Source organism: Lepidothrix coronata, unplaced genomic scaffold, assembly GCF_001604755.1.
Source record: "Lepidothrix coronata isolate B3197 unplaced genomic scaffold, Lepidothrix_coronata-1.0 Scaffold31, whole genome shotgun sequence".
Lineage (NCBI taxonomy): Eukaryota > Metazoa > Chordata > Aves > Passeriformes > Pipridae > Lepidothrix > Lepidothrix coronata.
Window position 1 is genome coordinate 7,105,451 of NW_016690211.1, and position 20,645 is coordinate 7,126,095.

The 20,645-nt window shown below is 40.0% G+C and overlaps 1 protein-coding gene across 2 annotated transcripts in view; it reads right to left on the reverse strand.

Moving 5' to 3' along the window:
• LOC108495468 (cAMP-specific 3',5'-cyclic phosphodiesterase 4D) overlaps positions 1-20,645 on the reverse strand; it is a 297,598-nt gene that overhangs the window by 94,077 nt on the left and 182,876 nt on the right. For both annotated transcript variants that reach the window (XM_017811176.1, XM_017811175.1), the window contains 2 exons: positions 13,617-13,690; positions 12,318-12,367 (listed from right to left, as the gene is read on the reverse strand). In XM_017811176.1, the coding sequence (XP_017666665.1) occupies positions 12,318-12,367; positions 13,617-13,690 (124 nt within the window). The remainder of the gene's footprint in view (positions 1-12,317; positions 12,368-13,616; positions 13,691-20,645) is intronic.

Genomic DNA, 20,645 nt, shown 5'->3' on the forward strand with positions numbered 1-20,645 from the left:
GTCTCACCTAAAAAATCCACTGCGCAGGCTCAAAGGGTTAATGACCTTTCCCAAATCTTCGCTCGCGAAGACTGGCCATTAAATTAAAGTTACCTAGTATTAAAATTCACTTACTTGGATCTAATCCTACCTTGTTCATTATTATTAAGGAAAGAAACCTTTTATTTCTATCATATTATCCTATAATTTAGGAGAGACTCCCTTAAATTAATGTCCGTCATCTTCATTTTTGGCTTAGCATTCATTTAGCTTCTTATCTAATTTACACTTTCAAATATAGATATCAGTTTCATAAATTAATTTACAATATTGCATGGGGACAGAATAATTAATTGGATTGGCAATTTTATTTCAGCATTTTAATGTAAATATTTGGGAGTAATTTTTAGTATTTAGTAACAACTAAAACTTTATGCATATGGCCATAGCTGCTTCATTAATTCAGAATCTCATTATGATGGGGATAAAACCAAGACATTCCTGGTATAAAAAAAGGTTTGCCACTATACAAGACAGATGAATCTTCTTAACTATGAGCTGATTAAGCACCATGATAAAAACACACAAATTTTCCAATTCTATTAACAGAAAGTAAGAGCCATAAAGCTATACAAACTTGGCTGAGTACTATGACTTGTGTTTGATTAAGAAACTCTAAAGTCATACCTTGGCACTTTTAAGATTTCACGTGAAAACTCTCTAGTAAGAACTATTGGCTCTTATTCCTCCAAAGTCCCAAAAGCAAGTTTGGTAAAATTCTTGCTGCAGCTTTTCCTGGCAGGTTTCTGCTAGAAAATACTTTAGAATATTTGGGACTATGTTAACCTGCCCACTGCTGGTGTATCTTTTATGAATATCAACACCAAGTTGATGTCTATTGGATGACTCTAAATTGTCCAGGCAGTGTGGGGGGTTAGGGCCTCTGCAGAGCATGTGGATTGCCTGAGACATCTGCTTGCCTCCCCTGGCTATAAGGAATGTCTTTGGTTCTTCAGGAGCATCTATTAATGAGCCAGCCAACTGGAAGCATGAAAAGAGGGGCGTGTCTGATTACATGACTGTGCCAATTGGTTGCGTCCATGCTGACCAATTACTTCCATGCTTCTCAGTTCCAACCACCACCTGTCTTCTGAGGTGAGTTACCTACCATCGGGAAAAGAAGTCTTTTTGCAAGAATACATTGTAACTTCTAGCCTGAGAGCAGAAGACTGTTTTAGCCATTGCTTATTCTTGAATTTTTTAATCCTAGTTCCTGAGAAAGAAGCCACAAGTTGATTTTCCTACCAGGAGACCTGGAATTACACCTTTCAGCCAAAGATGAGTCATTTTGCAGAATGTAGTACAAAACACATTAGGTCAGAGAGAGAACAAGGAAAAAGGAGGTTTTGTTGTTGTAACTTGTCTCCAGGGTTGCCTGACCATGGCTGCTGGCTGCTCTGATCCACTGCTGTGTTTGGGCTCCTTACTCAGGAACCTGCATATAATAAAAGCAGAACTTACGCACTTCAATGGGTGATCCGATCTCAATGCAGAAGCCGTTAATTTTTAAATGGATACTCAGGAAAGTGAATAGGCTTGAATAGGTCAATTTCTCAATAATCTATTAATGGAAGAGAGATCTACTTTCAAATCCGTCTTTTCAATTGGACAGAGGATAATGTTTCCCTGATCAGAAAAGTCAGAAGCTGAATGAAGTGTGAAATGAAGGTGCACTCCAACATACATCCAATGGTCATACCTGAAGCCACATCTGCCCAGTTTTATTCTCTATATTCATCATCCCATTTGTAATGGGAATGAGAAAAATGACACAGGCAAGAGTCCTATTTTTGCTGATTCTTCTCAAGTTGGTTGTACAAACCAAACCACCTTTCATTCTTTTCAGTTGTTCTGCTGTTGTTATCACTCAGTTTCCTAGTTAGAACAGCTGGGACCAGTTCATCACTGGATGGGTGCAACCCAAAAATGTGTATTCTATAGCTTTCCATGCCATTTCCCAGAAACTGTTATCAAAAGACCATTTACACCATCTGCCCAGAGCACGCCTGACTCCTCAGGCTATAAACTGGGTGTTAAGAGGCCTGTGAGACAGGAGGATGCTCCTGTCCTCACACCCATTGTGGAACTCCCCGCCCTGAGGGAGGTACTGGGCATTCCTGCCTGAAACGGAGGATCTATATAATCTTGGAGCCTTGGGACTTTTTTAACCACTTGTGGGATCCAGAGAAGGACTGTGACCACCACTCAACCACACTGCAACCACCACTCTCGACTGGACTGCAACCACCACTTTTCAACCAGACTGCAATGACCACTCTTGACCGGACTGCAATCACCACCCTTGACCAGACTGCAACAGCACTCTCACCAACAGGTTTTTCCCTCTCCTTTTATTTTGGACTCAGGGAGTCCAACGAACACCACTCTGTTCATGCCCCAGGGTGCTGGGTTATACATTTGGGTTTTGTGAACCAATTGTTTGTCTGTATAGTTGTATTTATTGTATTTGTATGGCCAGTCTTCGTGAACGAAGATTTGGGAAAGGTCATTACCCTTCGAGCCTGCGCAGTGGATTTTTTAGGTGAGACACAGTGTGCGCTGAACTGAGCCCACCCTTTAATCCTAAGGTTCAACTGCCAGGGCCGAGCGAAGCTCGGACGGTGGCAGCGAGGTCCTCAGGATCTACGTATTTATTGTATTGTTTTATTAAATTGTTATTCTGATTTATACTCTCTTTTGAGTTGGCTTCATTTCCCCTGCCAGTTTACCTTTAAACTAGCACACTCAGTAAATACAGCACGAGTTCATGTACAATTCTCAATTACCAGTGCCTGTGACATAGGCTGAAAGGAGAAGAAGCACATGAAGCTTGTCACCCTCTCTGTCTCACCAGTGAAATAGGCAGTTTGGGTCAAATGGTGATATAAGGACTTCTACTGATGCAGCAAAATATAAGACCAGTTTAAATGTAAGAAACAAAGATTTATGTTGGGTTGCATGTCAGATTATTGATGTGGAGATTGACTATGCTCCTTGTTTTATTTTTAAATTAATCCCTATTCTAACTCCAAAATGTGTGAGTCAATCAAGGCTGTACTACATTGCAGTCTGAAGGAAAAGTAACCTGAAATGCTGGGTGAAGATAACAAGTAGAGGTCAGCCCTATGATGCATTCTAGTCTCTATCCACTTTGATAACCCCATACATTTCTACTGAAACAAACTTGAAAAATTTAAAGTCATACATAAGAGCCAAGTGTTGTTGTTTACACACTTGAAAACAACTACTGTTATTTTCTAATTTTTGATTTGTGGGTGGTTAGCTTCAATTACATAGACATCCTTGCCAGGAATGTTGTAAACTATGACTGTACTTCTCTGTTTAACTTGTTATTTTATGAAAGCTTGTACATTTGTCTATCAGGTATCAGCGTGGAAGGGCAGTATTCAAATATAGAGCTATTTTGTAACCTGATTTTATTCAGTTCCTTGAATGTGAGATGATACATAAACAGCTTATGTGGTTCAAAACCTTGTCAGTCTTCTTACTGCTGTTCTGCCTCAAGTAAGGTTTAACAAACCCACTGAGCCTAAATGAGCACTACATATAAATTTAATTTGAAGTCTTTCAGTCAGAAAAATTTTGGAGATTTTGAAGGAAATTAGGGTAAAAAAGAGAGCCTACTGATTACGGAAAACAGGACTGGCTACTCAGGAAGAGTTTAGGAATATAGTTAGGTCATGTAGAAAGAAAATTAGAGAGATGAAGGCAAAACTTGAACTTAATCTTGCCACTTCTGTGAAGGATAACAAAAAGTCCTTCTACAGATACATCAATAGCAAAAGGAGGGGCAAGGAAAACCTCCACTCTTTATTGGACATGGGCAGGAATATAGTTATCTAAGATGAGGAAAAAGCTGAGGTATTTAACACCTTCTTTACCTCAGTTTTCAGCAGTAGGACAGGTTGTCCTGAGGACAGCTGGCTTCTGGAGTTTGTAGAAAGAGAGAAGAAACTGAATAGCCCCCCCGTAATCCAGGAGGAAACAGTTAGCAACCTGCTGAGCCACTTGGATCCTCACAAGGAGACCGAATGGGATCCACCCAAGAGTGATGAGGGAGCTGGCAGAAGAGCTCCTCAAGCCACTCCCCATTCATCTACCAACAGTCTTTGCTCACTGGGGAGATTCCAGAAGATTGGAAGTTGGCGAATGTCATGCCAATTCACAAAAAGGGCCAGAAGGAGGACCCAGGAAACTACAGGCCTGTCAGCCTGACCTCAGTGCCTGGCAAGGTTATGGAGCAGATCATCCTAAGTGCAATCACACAGCACCTACAGGATGGACAAGGGATCAGACCCAGCCAGCACGGGTTTAGGAAGGGTCAGTCCTGTCTGACCAACCTGATCTCCTTTTATGATCAGGTGACCCGCCTGGTGGACGAGGGGAAGGCTGTGGATGTGGTCTGTCTGGACTTCAGCAAAGCCTTTGACACCGTCTCCCACAGCATGCTCCTGGAAAAGCTGGCAGCCCATGGCTTGGACAGGGGCACTCTGTGCTGGGTTAGGAACTGGCTGGAGGGCCGGGCCCAGAGAGTGGTGGTGAACGGCGCTGCATCCAGTTGGCAGCTGGTCAGTAGTGGTGTCCCCCAGGGATCAGTGTTGGGCCCAGTTCTCTTTAATATCTTTATCGATGATTTAGATGAGGGGATTGAGTCCACCATCAGCAAATTTGCAGATGACACTAAGTTGGGGGGGAGTGTTGATCTGCTGGAAGGCAGGAGGGCTCTGCAGAGGGACCTGGACAGGCTGGAAATTTGGGCTGATTCCAACAGGATGAGGCCAAGTGCCAAGTGCTGGGTCCTGCACTTTGGCCACAACAACCCCATGCGGCACTACAGGCTGGGGAGCAGAGTGGCTGGAGAGCAGCCAGACAGAGAGGGAGCTCGGAGTTTGGATTGACAGGAAGCTGAACATGAGCCAGCAGTGTGCCCAGGTGGCCAAGAAGGCCAGTGGCATCCTGGCCTGGATCAGGAACAGTGTGGCAGCAGGACCAGGGAAGTGATTCTTCCCCTGTACTCAGCACTGATGAGGCTACACCTTGAGTACTGTGTCCAGTCCTGGGCCCCTCAGTTCAGGAAGGATATTGAGGTGCTGGAGTAGGTCTAGAGAAGAGCAACAAGGCTGGTGAAGGGACTGGAACACAAGTCCTTTGAGGAGAGGCTGAAGGAGCTGGGGCTGTTCAGCCTGGAGAAGAGGAGGCTCAGGGGAGACCTCATCACTCTCTACAGCTCCCTGAAGTGAGGTTGTAGCCAGGTGGGGGTTGGTCTCTTCTCCCAGGCAACTAGCAGTAAGACAAGAGGGCATGGTCTTAAGCTGTGCCGGGAAGGTTTAGGTTAGATATTAGGAAGAAATTCTTTACAGAGAGAGTAATCAGGCATTGGAATGGGCTGCCCAGAGGAGTGGTAGATTCTCCGTCCCTGGAGGTTTTTAAGATGAGACTGATGTGGCACTTAGTGCCATGGTCTACTAACCACAGCGGTAGTGGATCAAGGCTTGGACTTGATGATCTCAGAGGTCCCTTCCATCCTGGCTTATTCTATAATTCTATGATTCTGTGAAGATGGAGAGCATTCAGTAAACCTTCACAGTTGTATCCTGTCAATTAACAACCTTTTCCCTAAACTGAAGGGGCTGAACTGGAGGCAAAAATACTGTTACCTTTGAAAGAAAAAACAGTTCAATAGTTATGTTTTTAAATTACCCATTTAGAGCAGATATTTTTTTTTATTACAGCACATGAAAGTGCTACATCAACTGTGACACAGAGAGCTATTTTTTTCTGAATATAAGGAAATATAGCCTCCATTTATTAATATCAAATGCTCACAAACTCTGCATGTGCAAGGGATTAAGCTGGTAGTTCATCCCCAAAGGTAACAAAGTGACTGTGAAAGACTGGGGGGGGAGCAGACTCCTGTCTCTCCAATTCCTTACCTGTCAGCTGTGTACCTTTCTTACTATGGTCAGGAGATGTATGAATGAATTTCAGTCTGAATGTAATTTGTGTCCTGTATCTCACAAAGCTATATGATTTTGTTTTTATTGTGGCTAATAAAGCTATAAATGAGATAACCCTCTGTTTAGTTATCATGTTCTAGATAACGGCTTTAATGATTAACTGAAAGGAGTAGATGATGTAAATGTCACTGTTTTCCAAATCTGCAAAATATTATTCATTGTTTAAGAAAACAATATACAGGTTACTTAAAGTGTTTTGTACTGTAATGATGGGGAATTCGTTCAACTCCTCTAGAATTGATTCAACTCCACTAAAACTGATGATTGTCAATCCTGTATTCCATACATTTGTTAGCAAATTGTGAGCTTATTTTGCAAAAATGAAGTCGCTGAAACTAGCTAAAACAAGGGACATCTGCATTCCTAATTGGCTACTGAACTACATGAACCAGCTGGAGGGATTTCAATGGAAGCTAAATCTGTGTATGCTCTGGACTCCAAAATATAAATCTGGGGTTTTTTTATCTACTATTAGAATTCATAGAAACATTAAATGGTTTGAGTTGGAAGAGACTTTAAAGATCATCTAGATCATCTAGATCCAACATTTTCCACTAGACCAGGTTGCTCCGACCTTCATGCAACCTGGCCTGGAACACTTCCAGGGATGGGGCATCTACAGCTTCTGTAAGCAACCTGTTCCACCCCACAGTGCCTCACCACCCTCACAGTAAAGAATTTCTTCCTAATATCTAATTTAAACCTGCCCTCCTTCAGCTTAAAGCCATTCCCCCTTGTCCTATCACTACACACCCTTGTAAATAGTCCCTCTTCAGCTTTCTTATAGGAAATAGTCCCTCTTTAGCTTTCTCATAGGCCCCTCTAAGTACTGGAAGGCTGCAGTAATGTCACCTCCTCTGGAGCCTTTCTTCACAGAAGAGGTGCTCCAGCCCTCTCTGATCATCTTCCTGTCCTTCTTTGGACTGGCTCGAGAAGGTATGAGTCTTTCTTATGCTGGGGACCCCAGATCTAGATGCAGTGCCCCAGGTGAGGTCCATGAAAACATGATCTGCTGGACATACTTTTCTGATGCAGAGCAGGTGTGATTAGCTTTTTGTGACTGGCTGTAAGCACACATTGTTAGCTTATATTCAGTTTTTCATCCAGGAAGGAATTGAGTTGGACAGAAGTAATAAAATGATACATACTTATTTATCTGACTGACAGTGACAAGCAGCACTTAACATGTATATGTGCTGTATCTTCCAAAAAACCACATTTTCAGGACTTCATTAACATGAATATAGTTTTATCCAGTTTGTCAATTCTTCTCTCTTGTTCTACTACTCTTCACATATTAAAATCCAGACTAAACAAAAGAATGTTATGTTTGGGTCCATTTGAGGAAACAGTTGTAATGAATATTGATGTCTTCATGCAATTTACAAAGAAAGGGAATTTTTAAAGCATTTGGAGAAGTTAAAAGGGCACATTTAACTGACTGTTAGTGAGAATTCTGGTCCTAAATGTGAGTATTGCACAAAGTCCCCTAGGAAGTAAACTGAAGTGTACTGGCATGTGTGTGCCAGTGATTTCTGTGCATATAAGCACTTGCAATTTTTGAATTCAACCACTGGTGATGTATACTGTTAACCTGCTGTGAGTCTGCAGATACATATGTGCTAACTTCTCAAATAACAGATGGCATTTACCACCGTCTGAATTAGGTGAAAATGCTACAAATCACATTCACACTTGAGAATGTGTCTGTGCTATTTACAGTGAAATAAAAAAAAATTGGCTGAAGTGAGTAAAATGCATTCAAAATATCCATAGGTGTATGGGTATAAGCAAAAATACAAGGAACAGAACATTTACATATCACTCAACATACTACACAAAGAACAAAGGCCAATTTATCAAACAAATCCCTCTTTCAAAATAGGCTGTCAGATTTCTCCAGTGCTTCAGGAAAGCACTCTTCAATCAATAAACTTTTTTCAAACAATAAACATTTTACATCACCTCTGCCAAAAAGGTTTGACATTGCAGTCTACCATGGGAATACTTTTGTTGTTGCTGTTGTTGTTGTTGGACATTTTGTTTGGTTTGGTTTTGGTTTTTTTGGGGTTTTCTTGTTTATTTGTTGGTTTGGTATGATTTTGATTTTTTTGTCCACTCCTATTCTCATGTTTACTTTATTCCTTGTTGTGCTATGGCAGAATCCCAAACATGACTTTTCCAGATACATCAATAACAAAATGAAAACAAAGACTACTTTGGTACTAAATTGTCTGGTAACAGACAATGCAGAGAAGACAGAGTTACTGAATGCCTTCTTTGCATCAGTCTTCACTGACAATACCAGCCCTCAGGCACCTCTGACCCAGGAGATCCGGGTAAAAGAATCCTCTCTTGGCCAAGGAGGATTGGGTTGGAGAACACCTAGGCAAATTTGACATCCACAAGTCCATATGCCCTGACAGGGTGCATCCATGAGTGCTGTTGGAAACCATAGTGAAGCTGCTCATGATCACTTTTGAAAGGTCATGGCAATCAGGAGAGGTGCCTGAGGATGGGAAGAAAGCAAATATCACCTCTATCTGCAAACAGGGTAAGAAGGAGGACTGAGGGAACTACCAGCCAGTCAGCCTCACCTCAATCCCTGGAAAAGACGGAGCTACTCCTAGAAGCCATCTAGCCACATGGGTGACAAGAAGGTGATCAGGAGTAGTCAGCATGGATTGACTAAAGGTAAATCATGCTTGACCAACCTGATTGCCATCTACAATGAAACAACTACCTGAATGGATGAGGAGAGAGCAGTGAATATTTTCTAACTCAGCTTCAGCAAGTCTTTCAACACTGTCTCTCACAATCTCCTCAAAGGCAAACTCAGAAAGTGTGATCTGGATGAGAGGACAGATTTGTAGTATAAAACCTGCAAGTTCAATCCTTGAGTCACAGATAGTTTAATTTTTTTTGAAAACAAAACATTTATATTTCACTAGTTGTGTTAAGAGAATTATGTCCACTTGAAATGAAACAGAAGTGACCTCTTGGTCACAGCCCGGAAAATATGATTCATAGTGAGAGGAACCTCTCTTCTAGTGGAAGTACAGAACACCAAACATGGAAGTACTGTACAGCAAACAGAGTTATCCCAGGCTGGTCTCAGTCATGGGAGAGAGATGGCACTTTTAGGGAGGAATTCATCTCTCTTTGAAGACGACATCTAACAGAAGTAAGTTTTCATGTGCTCTTATTCACATTGACTATAGATAAAATAGATATTTACAGCCTAGAGTCTAAAGCAAGTACGAAAAGTACAATCTAAAAGGTCTGTTGTTACAGAAAAAGCTCCCATCTCACCCCCAATCTGTCTGCAAAAGGAGTACTCAGTATGGTATAGCACAGTTGGCTGACACAGAATTTCAAGTATGTCATTGATATTCATTAGCTTCTATCAATAAAGCTACAAAATGCGTTCATGTGGATATATTGAATAGATTTTATTTTGATCATCAACTTCTACATATTTACATTAAAAAATCACTGTAAATTTTAAGGCCACCATGGTTGCTGTTGCTCCTAAGAATTTGAACATATGATTCCTGTGCTGCCTGACTTCTCAATTTGACAGTTTCTTCATTTTTTGCTAAGGTATCTTGTCAACAAATTTGTGCCTCTGGGTGAATTCTTAAAATAGGAATTTTGCTCTTACTATTTTAGTCACTTAGCTTTACCAAATTCCTTTTCATCTTTCTCTTGTTGTTTCCCCCATATCTTCTGCAGTAGTTCCCTCCTGTGATCATCCGTTTCCTCAGATAGAGTCTTCCCAAAGACGTCTTCCAGGAAGCTTAGCAACATAAAATCTCCATCTTAAGTGTCTGTTTTCTGGTTTATGTTTTATATAGTTTAGTGACTCTGTTTGTTACCTAGTTTGTTACACTGGTGATCAGTTGGGATTGCTAGCTGAGCTGTCTGGATGATGTGATAAGGCTCTACCTGTCTAGTGTATTGTTCTGGGTTTTCCATGACACAGACTCTGAAAACAGCACAACCAGGAGGATTTCTCAGCAGGAAGGATCTGCACAAGCTACATTTTGAACATTCCCCATTCAAAAAGCTTAGTAACATCTGAAAGGGTTTTCAAATATTCTGTGAAGAGCAGGAAAAGTGTTTATAATATATCTTCATACTTAACAGAGTGCTGTAATGCAAGGTGTTTTACTAGGATTTTGTATGCCCCAAGGACATACCTATGCATACTTCTGTGCCTATGCCATGAACTTTGTTGCCATGGAAATACCAAAACCAGGCTGTAACTAAGAGTAGGCAAACCCATTCATGCAAAATAGTATCCAGCCTCAGTCTCCAGAATGAATTGTAGCCATTTTCGTGCTTTATACTGGCTTAATATTTTTTCTTTATCATTAAAGTCTTTCAACCATTTATATCCAATGCACAGAAGCCCCAGCTCATCCAGTCCAATGCATAATTTGGGCACAGCAATTCCAGCAGCATCTCTGAGAAATCAGATAAAACTAAATTAGATTAAATTATCCTTAGTATTCTTTGCCTTTTCTTGCTTCCTTTGAATTTATTGGCAAAGAAGCATTTTCTAATTGTAGCCCTTACTGTACCACCTTCCTTCTAAACATTACAATTTTGGATGATATGTAAATATCCTCTAAGGATTAACTGAATGGAAACCTTCAGATCAGGGAGAATTTAAAAAGAGCAACAGCGTCTTCCAACAGAGACTATCTTGGGTCTTGCTGTCTGAGTAGCTTCTTCTGCTGGAGAAAAGAAGCTGACCTCAGGCAAGTGACTGTGGGAGAGCATGTAAGGTAGGCCCACTGTGTGTTCACATGTATGCACATCTGCTCTTGTGGATATTGTATTTATTTATTGTCACAAATTTTACTGTGTAATGGGCTTTCTAAAGTTAGTCCCTTGAAACCAAAGAATGAGTCCTATTTTGAGTATGGAGTATTTTCAAGTAATGGCTTATGGAGAGCAATTTGAAACCAATTACCTCTTAAAGGAATATATTAACAAAGGATCGTGATTATAATTTATTTATATATATATATCTTCTTTCTATTTATTTATTTAATTTACATGAATTTAAGTGTGATTGCAGAACATTCTTAAACAAGGCTGCCTTTCTGTTTATAGATTTGAAGACTTAACCTTCTGTTTCCTGTTAAGCCCTATACACAAATGGTCATGTTGCATGATTAGTTCCTAGGAGAATAAAGCTGTACAGAACTGCCATGATTGTGTTCTTTTGAGGTAAATATGGATATTGTGGGAGGTTAGCTGAAAAACACCATCAATTTTAACATATTTCAGAGCCTAAAGACAGAAACTATTGAACGTTATAAAGGCACACTTCTCAAAATTGCTGAAGTAGCATTTCTTCCTTGAGTTACAAAGCTATCATATAATTAAAAAGGCAAAAAGTATTTTGAAAATTATGGAAAATTATGTTTCTGGTTTTGGTTTAAATGATAATTTGCCTGTTTAGTAACTGTCTTTATACTTTCATCAAGAGGCAAAGCAAATGCTCTTTCACTCTGACAGAACATGATAGAGAAGGTAACTACCTGGAAAATTACTAAGTGTAAGAACATGTGAACCAACATGATGCAAAAAATATGGGGTCAAATAAACTGTATTCCCATAAAGATGACCAAGACCAAGTTGCTATAAAAATAACCAAAAGTGCTGTAGGGTAGAATTTTCCAAAGTATTCACATAATTTACAGTGCTAGTTAATGTTTCCTTAGAAATAATACTGTCTTTTAAAAGGAAATTACTTTTTTGTCTTAACTACAAATGTTATAGAAATAGAATTTACCATCCTAAATCAGAAAAGTCAGTTTTGATAATTTCTTCTCATTGCCTAAGTGCTTGTAATGCAAAGACTTTGCCCCTTTATAGCTACAGTACTCTATATCCCAAAAAGAAAGATTGATACATTCCTCATACCAGTTTTTTCTACTAGGTTTCATTACAAGAAGGTACTAATGAATGTAATCATGAAACAGTCACACACTGCTATATAAGAAAAAAGAATTGAGAAAGAACTTAAATTAAAACCAGGTTAATAAGACAGAAATCAAAAGCTAACATGATAGAACACTAAAAGTCACCAATTTGAGTCATGACATGACTCAAAACCTCTTTAATAAAACAGATATAAGGATATATATATAAGGAGACAATATAAGGTTATTTTTATAAAATGCAGTGTTCAGTGAGATGGTTTTATAAATAAATTCTTCTTACCTGTTATAGTTGCTTTGTTAATAGATGGTTGGTTACACATTGGTGATCGTCTATTGAAAAGAAAATAAAAAAGGTCTAAGCCTGATAAACTCACAGATGACTAAATCCTTGAACAATATAATAGAAAATATTGGGAAATAAAATATTGGGAAAAAAAACCTTGGGAAATTATTTTGGAATGGACTACACTGGCATTGCCAAAGTTCATTTACAGCAGATATTTCTTTCTGGTGTAGAAGAGAATTTCTAACTGACCTCTCTGAAACCTCTTGGCAGATTGGGAACTCTAAGATAGGAATATTTTAGGAACTTAGAAGTTTATTAAAAGCCTGCCGAACCATACATAGAGCTTCTACCTAGTTTAAAATATGATTTATATACATAGTTAGCATTATTCTAACAAGTCTTGTGCTTCCCGTGTTCTCTGACTTGAAATTTTTCTTTTAATTATTTTTCACTCTATTATTTTTTCTGTACATTTCACACACTATTTTGCATCTACGTTTCACAATAAGCTTTAAGGCAAACAGTTCAGTGGACTGTTTTGCCCGTTGAAGAACTCTATAAGATACTGGACTGACACAGCTGCATAGGGATGTGAGTTATGGATGAGTGAAAGCAGGGAACACGGAACACATAAGGTCTGCATATTTCAACAAAGAGACATGGAAATACCTTCTGGTAGCATTGCATATGCAATGGTAGGCAACTGTCTTTGGAATGCTAATTACTTCTAAGCTCTAGAGATGCACATTTTGGGTGAAAGAAATGACTGCACTACGAAATTTGCCAGTGTAGGTAACATTAATGTTCACTGTGACGCTGTAACATGATTGGAGAAAGATCATATTTATAATGCCTCATTTATAATTATGAACTACTCTGCATGAGTGGGATGTCACTATCTTGGATGAGTTAGGCAGAGTTCTAGGTTCAGATCATGCAAGCAGCTCTCATTGACTGCAGCTGTCTGCTTACTCAGGATCATTTGCAAGACTCAGACTGTGCCTGAATCATCTTTGAATGATCTTTGACATATGACCAATTTATTGAAAATCATTGCATAAAACCACTCCAAGTTTATGTGAGGACAGCAACGCAAGATCAGTTAGAAGGCAAGGGGGCTGTTGTCTCAGCTACCAAGAATAACATCTTCAAGGGATTAATAAACTATTACTCATGCACGTTTTATGCAGGTTCAGTGGCACAGGCTGAAATCTGTAACATCTAATCGTCATTTTCAGTTTACATTAAAAAGTATCACTGCAAAAATTTCAGTGGCCAAAAAATGACACTCACTTGCTGGGTGCCCGATCTTGTAAATTGGTTAATGCAGCAAAGTTATTCCGTACAGTACGCAGGCTGGCCAGCACCTGGAACAGACAAAGTGATTTCAGTATAAATGTCTGCACAAGTGAGACTGATTTATCTCTGCTCCACTGTGCTGAACAAAAAAGGAAAGGGCATTGCAAAACAACTGTAAAAGGTTTCCAGGGTTGGTTAGTCTGCAGCCTTTGACCATTATTTAACAATAACATGTCTGTAATAGGAGAGCATAGTTTATTTCTTTTTTTTCCCCATAAACAACTCATTGTTTAATAAAGGCAAGCTTACTTGAGAAGGAGGAAAGTTTTTTACTTTAGAATACTACTTATTTCTTTAAAATTACCATGAAAGTGTTTGAGTTTGGAAGATCTTAGCCCTTTCAAGCCTCATACTTCATGCATAAGAAATAATTAGAGAATCTTCCATTTGCCATTCAGTCCCCACAAACTCCAAAGGGAAAAAGATTGTCTAGACTGCCAGGAAAAATATATGTGTCTCCTTTAAGACGCACAGTTGATTTGGGGACTTAGTGCAGAAGACCAGAAAAAGAGGAAGGTATCACCTCAGAAGAGGGAAAATGGCTGCAGGTTCTTATAAACTTTACACATTGGGAAAAGAAAAACTATTTCCTTTCTGCACTTAATTTCATGCAAGATATCATATAGTAGATGCAGTAGAGCAGTGTCTTCTTGTTATAAGTGGCACAGGCACTCTCTTCTGAAGGCAGATGGATAAATGCAATAAATTTTGTACCACATAAGCATAATAAGATGAACCTCTCTAACAAGAGAGAGCTAGTTCAGTTGATGTCAGACAGGAACCATGAGTTCTTTGGAACCAGGCTGGAACTGGGAGGAAGCAGACACACTAACCACTGGTGTGTCTGTAGAAGTTGCCCATTTTTGTTTCCCAGCCCAGACTGGGCTGGTGAACTCACCAGAGGGATAATGAAAGCAGGAATGGGAATTTGGGGTTTAGAGGTCTGATTTGAGGAGGACACAACCCTCTTTTCATAGCACCTTAAATTTATATAGGAGATGGGAAGGAGACTGAAAAGAATAAATTAATGAAAGCCTGTAACAGAAAATATTCAGAAGTTAATAATAACTTGCAGTGTTCAAGCTATTGTAATTACCAAATGAGATAAGATAATAAAAATACATTTGTCTAACTAGATGGTATTAATTTCATTATGTTTTTCTTTCCAAAGATCAGGAGGCACAGTTACATATTCTACATTCAGCAAGGAATAAAAATATATGCCATCAGATTTTCATTCCCAGGGAACAGTGACATTAAAAATTATTGTATTTAGATGTTGCATGTAGACAGATGGAAATCAGGCATGAACTGAACAGGTGAAAGATGATCTTGGAGTTCAGAGATCCAAAAACGAATACTTCAAATACAATGAAAAAGTACTGAACCATGAAAATATTGTAAAAGGAAAGTATGAGTTGAAGGTAGAAGGAAAAGGAAAGCATAAAGAAGAAGTTTGGCCTATTCAGAGGCTCATTTTAGTGACTGCAGTCCATTTTTACTTCTCTTTTGTCAATCTGCCGGGGTTCAGTTTACATGTGTCAGGATGCTGAGATGGTTTGTGTGTCCTAGTATTTTCAGAGAAAGGTATCTATGTGGCTTCCAGAGCTGTTCCAGGCCATGAAAAAATATAGTCAGTTTTCCTGGCTTCAAGTTCCTACTCAATTTGAGTTCCTACTCAAATGCACCCTGTTGGACTCAAACTGGCTGCATATGCAGGTGCACTGAGAATTGGAAGTACATAATTAAGGTAATGAAGTGACTCCTCAGAGAGTGACCTCAGGTATAGCCATGCTTCTCAGATCTGCTTGTTCTGAATGGCAATGAATGGCTCTGTACTTGCTGCACAGAGCACAGTTTCAGACAGGTTAGTAGGCTAGACATGTTGCCATCTGAAAACATGAAGCTAGTTTAGGTATGTTTTGGATCTGAAATAACAGGACATTAAACAGCAGGAGTGCCGAGAAAAGAAGTAGTCAGAGCTGCAAGGTTGCTCAAGGCCAGTTATGAGTGGAGGCTAATGAGGCTTGCTGGACCCATGCTCAGGTGCCAGACAGGTTTGCAAGGGTGTCTCTCTATGTGTACACCACTATTCACATAACCAGAATTTTCTAGTGTCTGAAATAATATGAATCTGTCCTTGTTTCAGAAAGCAGAGTCTTGACTGTTGTTTTGTATGTCCTCTTTATTCTTCAGGTCCAGGAGTGAAATGTCCAGTACCTGCCCAGCATCCTAGATGCTTTTAGCATTAATGGAACACAAGTCTTACAAGGAAAGGCTGAGGGAGCTGGAGTTGTTTAGTCTGGAGAAAAGGAGGCACAGTTACGTATTTTACATTCAGCAAGGAATAAAAATATATGCCATCAGATTTGCACTCCCAGGGAACAGTGACATTAAAAAATTATCACTCTCTACAACTACCTGAAAGGAGTTGTCGACAGGTGCAGGTCAGTCTTTTCTCCCAGGTAACAAGTGATAGAACAAGATCACAGAATCACAGAATCACAGACTCACAAAATTAATTAGGTTGGAAAAGAACTTTGAGATCATCAAGTCCAGCCTTTGACTGATCACCACCTTGTCAACTAGAGCATGCAACTAATTGCCATGTCCAGTCTTCTCTTAAACACCTGAAAGGACAGTGACTGCACCACTTCCCTGGGCAGTCCATTCCAATGTCTAATCACCCTTTCCATGAAGAAATTCCTCCTACTGTCCAACATAAGCCTCCCCTGGTGCAGCTTAAGACTATGTCCTTTCATCCATCGCTAGTTGCATGGGAAAAGAGGCCAACACCCCGGGCCACAACCTCCTTTCAGGTAGCTGTAGAGAGTGATAAGGTCACCCCTGAGCCTCCTCTTCTCCAGGATAAATAACCCCAGCTCCCTCAGCCTCTCCATGTAGGACTTGTGCTCCAGTCCCTTCACCAGCTCCCTTGCCCTTCTCTGGACCTCCTCCAGCACCTCAATATCCTTCCTATATTGAGCGGCCCAGAACTGGACACAGTACTCAAGGTGTGGCCTCACCAGTGCCAGTATAGGGCAAAAATCAGGATGCCATTGGCTTTCTTGGCCACCTGGGCACACTATCGGCTCATGTTTACCAGTACCCTCAGGTCCTTTTCTGCTTTTGCTTTCCAGACACTCTGCCCCCAGCTTGCAGTGCTACCTGGGGTTGTTGTGACCCAAATGTAGAACCCAGCACTTGGCCTTGATGAACCTCATACCATTGGCCTTGGTCAGTGCCTTGGTCCAGCCCATCCAGATGCCTTTACAGAGCCTTCCTGCCCTTCAGCAGATAAACACTTCCACCCAACTTGGTGTCATCTGTGAATTTACTACGGGTAGACTTGATCCCTTCACCCAAATCATCAGTAAAGATATTGAATAGAACTGGGCCCAACACTGATCCCTGGGGGACACCACTAGTGACCAGCTCCCAACTGGATGTACCTCTATTCACCATCACTCTCTGGGCCCAGACATTCCAACAGTCCTTAACCCAGGGAAGAGTGCACCTGTCCAAGCCATGTGATGCCAGCTTTCCCAAGAGAATGCTGCTGGGTGTCAAAGGTTTTGCTGAAATCCAGGTAGACAACATCCACAGCCTTTCCTTCCATCCACTAGGTGGGTCGCCTGGTCATCAAAGGAGATCAAGTTTGTCAGGCAGGACCTGCCTTTCCTAAACCCTTACAGCTGGGTCTGATCTCCTGGTTGTCCTGTACATGGCACATGATGGCACTCAATAATCTACTCCATAACCTTTCCAGACACCAAGGTCAGGATGATAAGCCTATAGTTCCCTGGATCCTCCTTCCAACTCTTCTTTTGGATGGCCGTCACATTGACCACCCTCCACTCATCTGAGACCTCTCTGCTCAGCCAGGACTGATGATAAAGGATGGAGAGTGGCTTGGCGAGCTCTTCTGCCAGCTCCCTCATCACCTTATGATGGATCCCATTTGATCCCACTTGTGAGTGTCTCAGTGGCACAGCAGGTCACTAACTGCTTCCTCCTGGATTACAGAGGGTCTACTCTGCTCCCTGTCCCCGTCCACCTGTCTTACCATTGAAGACTGAGGCAAAGGTGTCATTTAAGTACCTCATCATTGGTGACGATATTCCCCATCACATACAATAAAGAATGGATGTTTTCCTTGACCCTCCTTTTGTTATTAATGTATTTATAAAAGCACTTTTTATTATCCTTTGCAGAAGTGGCCAGAATAAGTTCTAGCTGAGCTTTTGCCTTTTTGATTTTCTTTCTAGATGAACTAATGACATCCTTAAACACTTCCTGAGCTGCCTGTCCCTTTTTCCAAAGATGAGACATCCTCTTTCTTTCCATGAGTTCCTGCAAAATCTCCCTGCTCAGCCAAGGCCAATCATCTTCCCTGACGACTTGTCTTTTGAGACAAAGGGACAGTCTGCTCCTATGCCTTTAAGAATTCTTTCTTAAAGTATGTTCAGTCTTCCTGGACCTCTTTGTTTTTAAGGGCTGATTCCCAAGGGACTCTCCGAACCAGTGTCCAGGGTAGAGGTTTTGTTGACACCACTCCTTTATTCACTGAGTACTGAAAACTCTATTATATCATGGTCACTGTGCCCCAGACAGCCTCTGACCACCACATCTCCTACCAGCCCTTCTGTGTTTGTAAACAGCAGGTCTAGCAAGGCACCGCCCCTGGTAGGCTCACTTACCAGCTGCAACAGGAAGTTATTTTCCACACACTCCAGAAACATCCTAGACTGCCTCCTTTATGTGTGTGGAGTTTCCAGCAGACATATGGCAGGTTGAAGTCTCCCATGACTGAGATGAAATGGCCTCAAGTTCCACCAAGGGAAGTTTAGATTGGATGTTATGAAAAATTTATTCACTGAAAGGTTGGTCTGCATTGGAACAGGCTGCCCAGGGAAGTGGTGGAATCACCATCCTTGGAAGCATTCAAAAAACATGTAGATGTGGAGCTAGGGGACATGGTTTGGTGGACCTGGCAGTTTTAGGTTAATGGTTGCACTCGATGATCCTGGACATCCTTTCCAACATAAACAATTCTATGATTCTATGGTTATAAATGCACATATATTGACAGTTTCCGCAAGTACAAGCCATCCCCACATACTTTGCAATAAATGTATAAGCGAAAACAAAAAGTTTGGTCATTGGCTACAATGGATCTAAACAACTTGATTTCTTGTATAAAGGTATTAATATTTATAAGTGTATTATCTTAGAAGTGCATAAAATAATATTTCAATTTTCCACTACAATTTTCTTTAAGTGACAGTTAACGCTGCCCACAGAGGTTCTACTTGTGCTTAGTATTTCTAGAGTTACATTTGTGGGCATAAAGCAACCCATCATGTGCAAACTGCTTTAGGCTTAATCTCTAAGTAAATATTAATATTTTCAAAATCAAGTTATATATAAACAGTTGCAAACAAATTTTAAATACTGAACTTTTTTTTGGTAATTAAAAACCTACAGATTTTTTCCTTAAGTTTCAAATCCCTCAAATTATTTTGTAAAGTGAAATTCTATGAATAATTAAATTACAGCAGTTGCTGTATATTAGAATATAGGGAAATGCAACTGATAATATCCTTGTGATAATTTTTTTAAAAAAAATATTCCATTCTAGTAAATATAGTAAATTATCACGTCCTGGGACCAGCTTCTATGTGGGGGACACAGTATGCCACTCTGCCTCCACATAGAAAATGCAGCTGCATTACCATGGTGATATGCTGAAAAGAAACTGAAATGCCAAACTAGGATTATTACCACCAGGTGGCTCATGATCAAATGAAATAAGCTTCCTGATCAAGTGAAGAAAATACAGATGGTTTGAAATAACTCGAACATGTGTTCCTCACACTGTGATGCACACAAAAAATGCACTTACATGTTAAAATATTGCTTTAGGAAGACATTAAAGTGGTAGGTTTTATGATGTGGACATGTACTGGGACATGTGTGGACATTGTACTGGGAGATGGCATCCAATTTCTGAAGTCCTGAGTGAGGTCCTAACACTGCTAATGTAACTCAGAGGGATGGGCTCAGTGCTTCATCTGTCAGCAGGCCCCACTTGGAGATGAGATTTTGCATATTCTATACTTTTTAGATAAAGGTGATGTTTTTCCTAAGAGTCTAATCAGATGTCACTTCCCCTCTATTAGGCACACTCTCTCAACTGCATCTCAGTTTCTCCTGTGTCAGGGAATGTGACATGATCATTCACCCTGTAAGTGCTTTCTCTCTTGTTCCACAGAAATAAAACCAGGTTGACTTAAATCACTGCTAACAGGGTTTTGCACTGGAGAAGCTCACAATTAATCAAATACAGTACCTTGGTGCAAGTAACCATAGCATTCAACTGCTTTTGCTCTATTTGCTGAACCACATCCATTAATGCCAACAAGAATACAGAACTGCCCTTAAAAGAAAGGGTGTTTGTCCCCAGGAAAAGGATATCCATAAATGAGGTGTACTATTTACTGTTTTCTAGGGAAGCTAGAACCTAGGAAAACTGTGTTCTAGGGAAACTACGTGGCACAATTTGTAAACAAAAATCAGATTACAATGAACAGGAATGATAGTAAATATTACTGGATTGCTTAAGCATCATAAAATTTATATTTTTTCTGTTCTTAAGAGTTAGGTTTTCCGTTTCCTGAGGAAATAAAACCAGAAGTTGTTTGACTTTTTTTTAATTTTTTTTTCTGTAATTTCTTCTCTTCCATTATTGTTTAAGTATATTTAATATTTGAGAGACTTTAGAGTATTTTTATAAAATGCCCTTGCTTAATGTTGTCTCTGCTAATAAAAGATGATGGTATTATTCATATTAAGAACTTGCTCCCAGTTTTATAAACACTGTATCTGCTTACAATATAATTAAATATCTAATAAACTAATAAATAAATATTCTTTTAACAGCTTATTATTAGACCAGAGCAA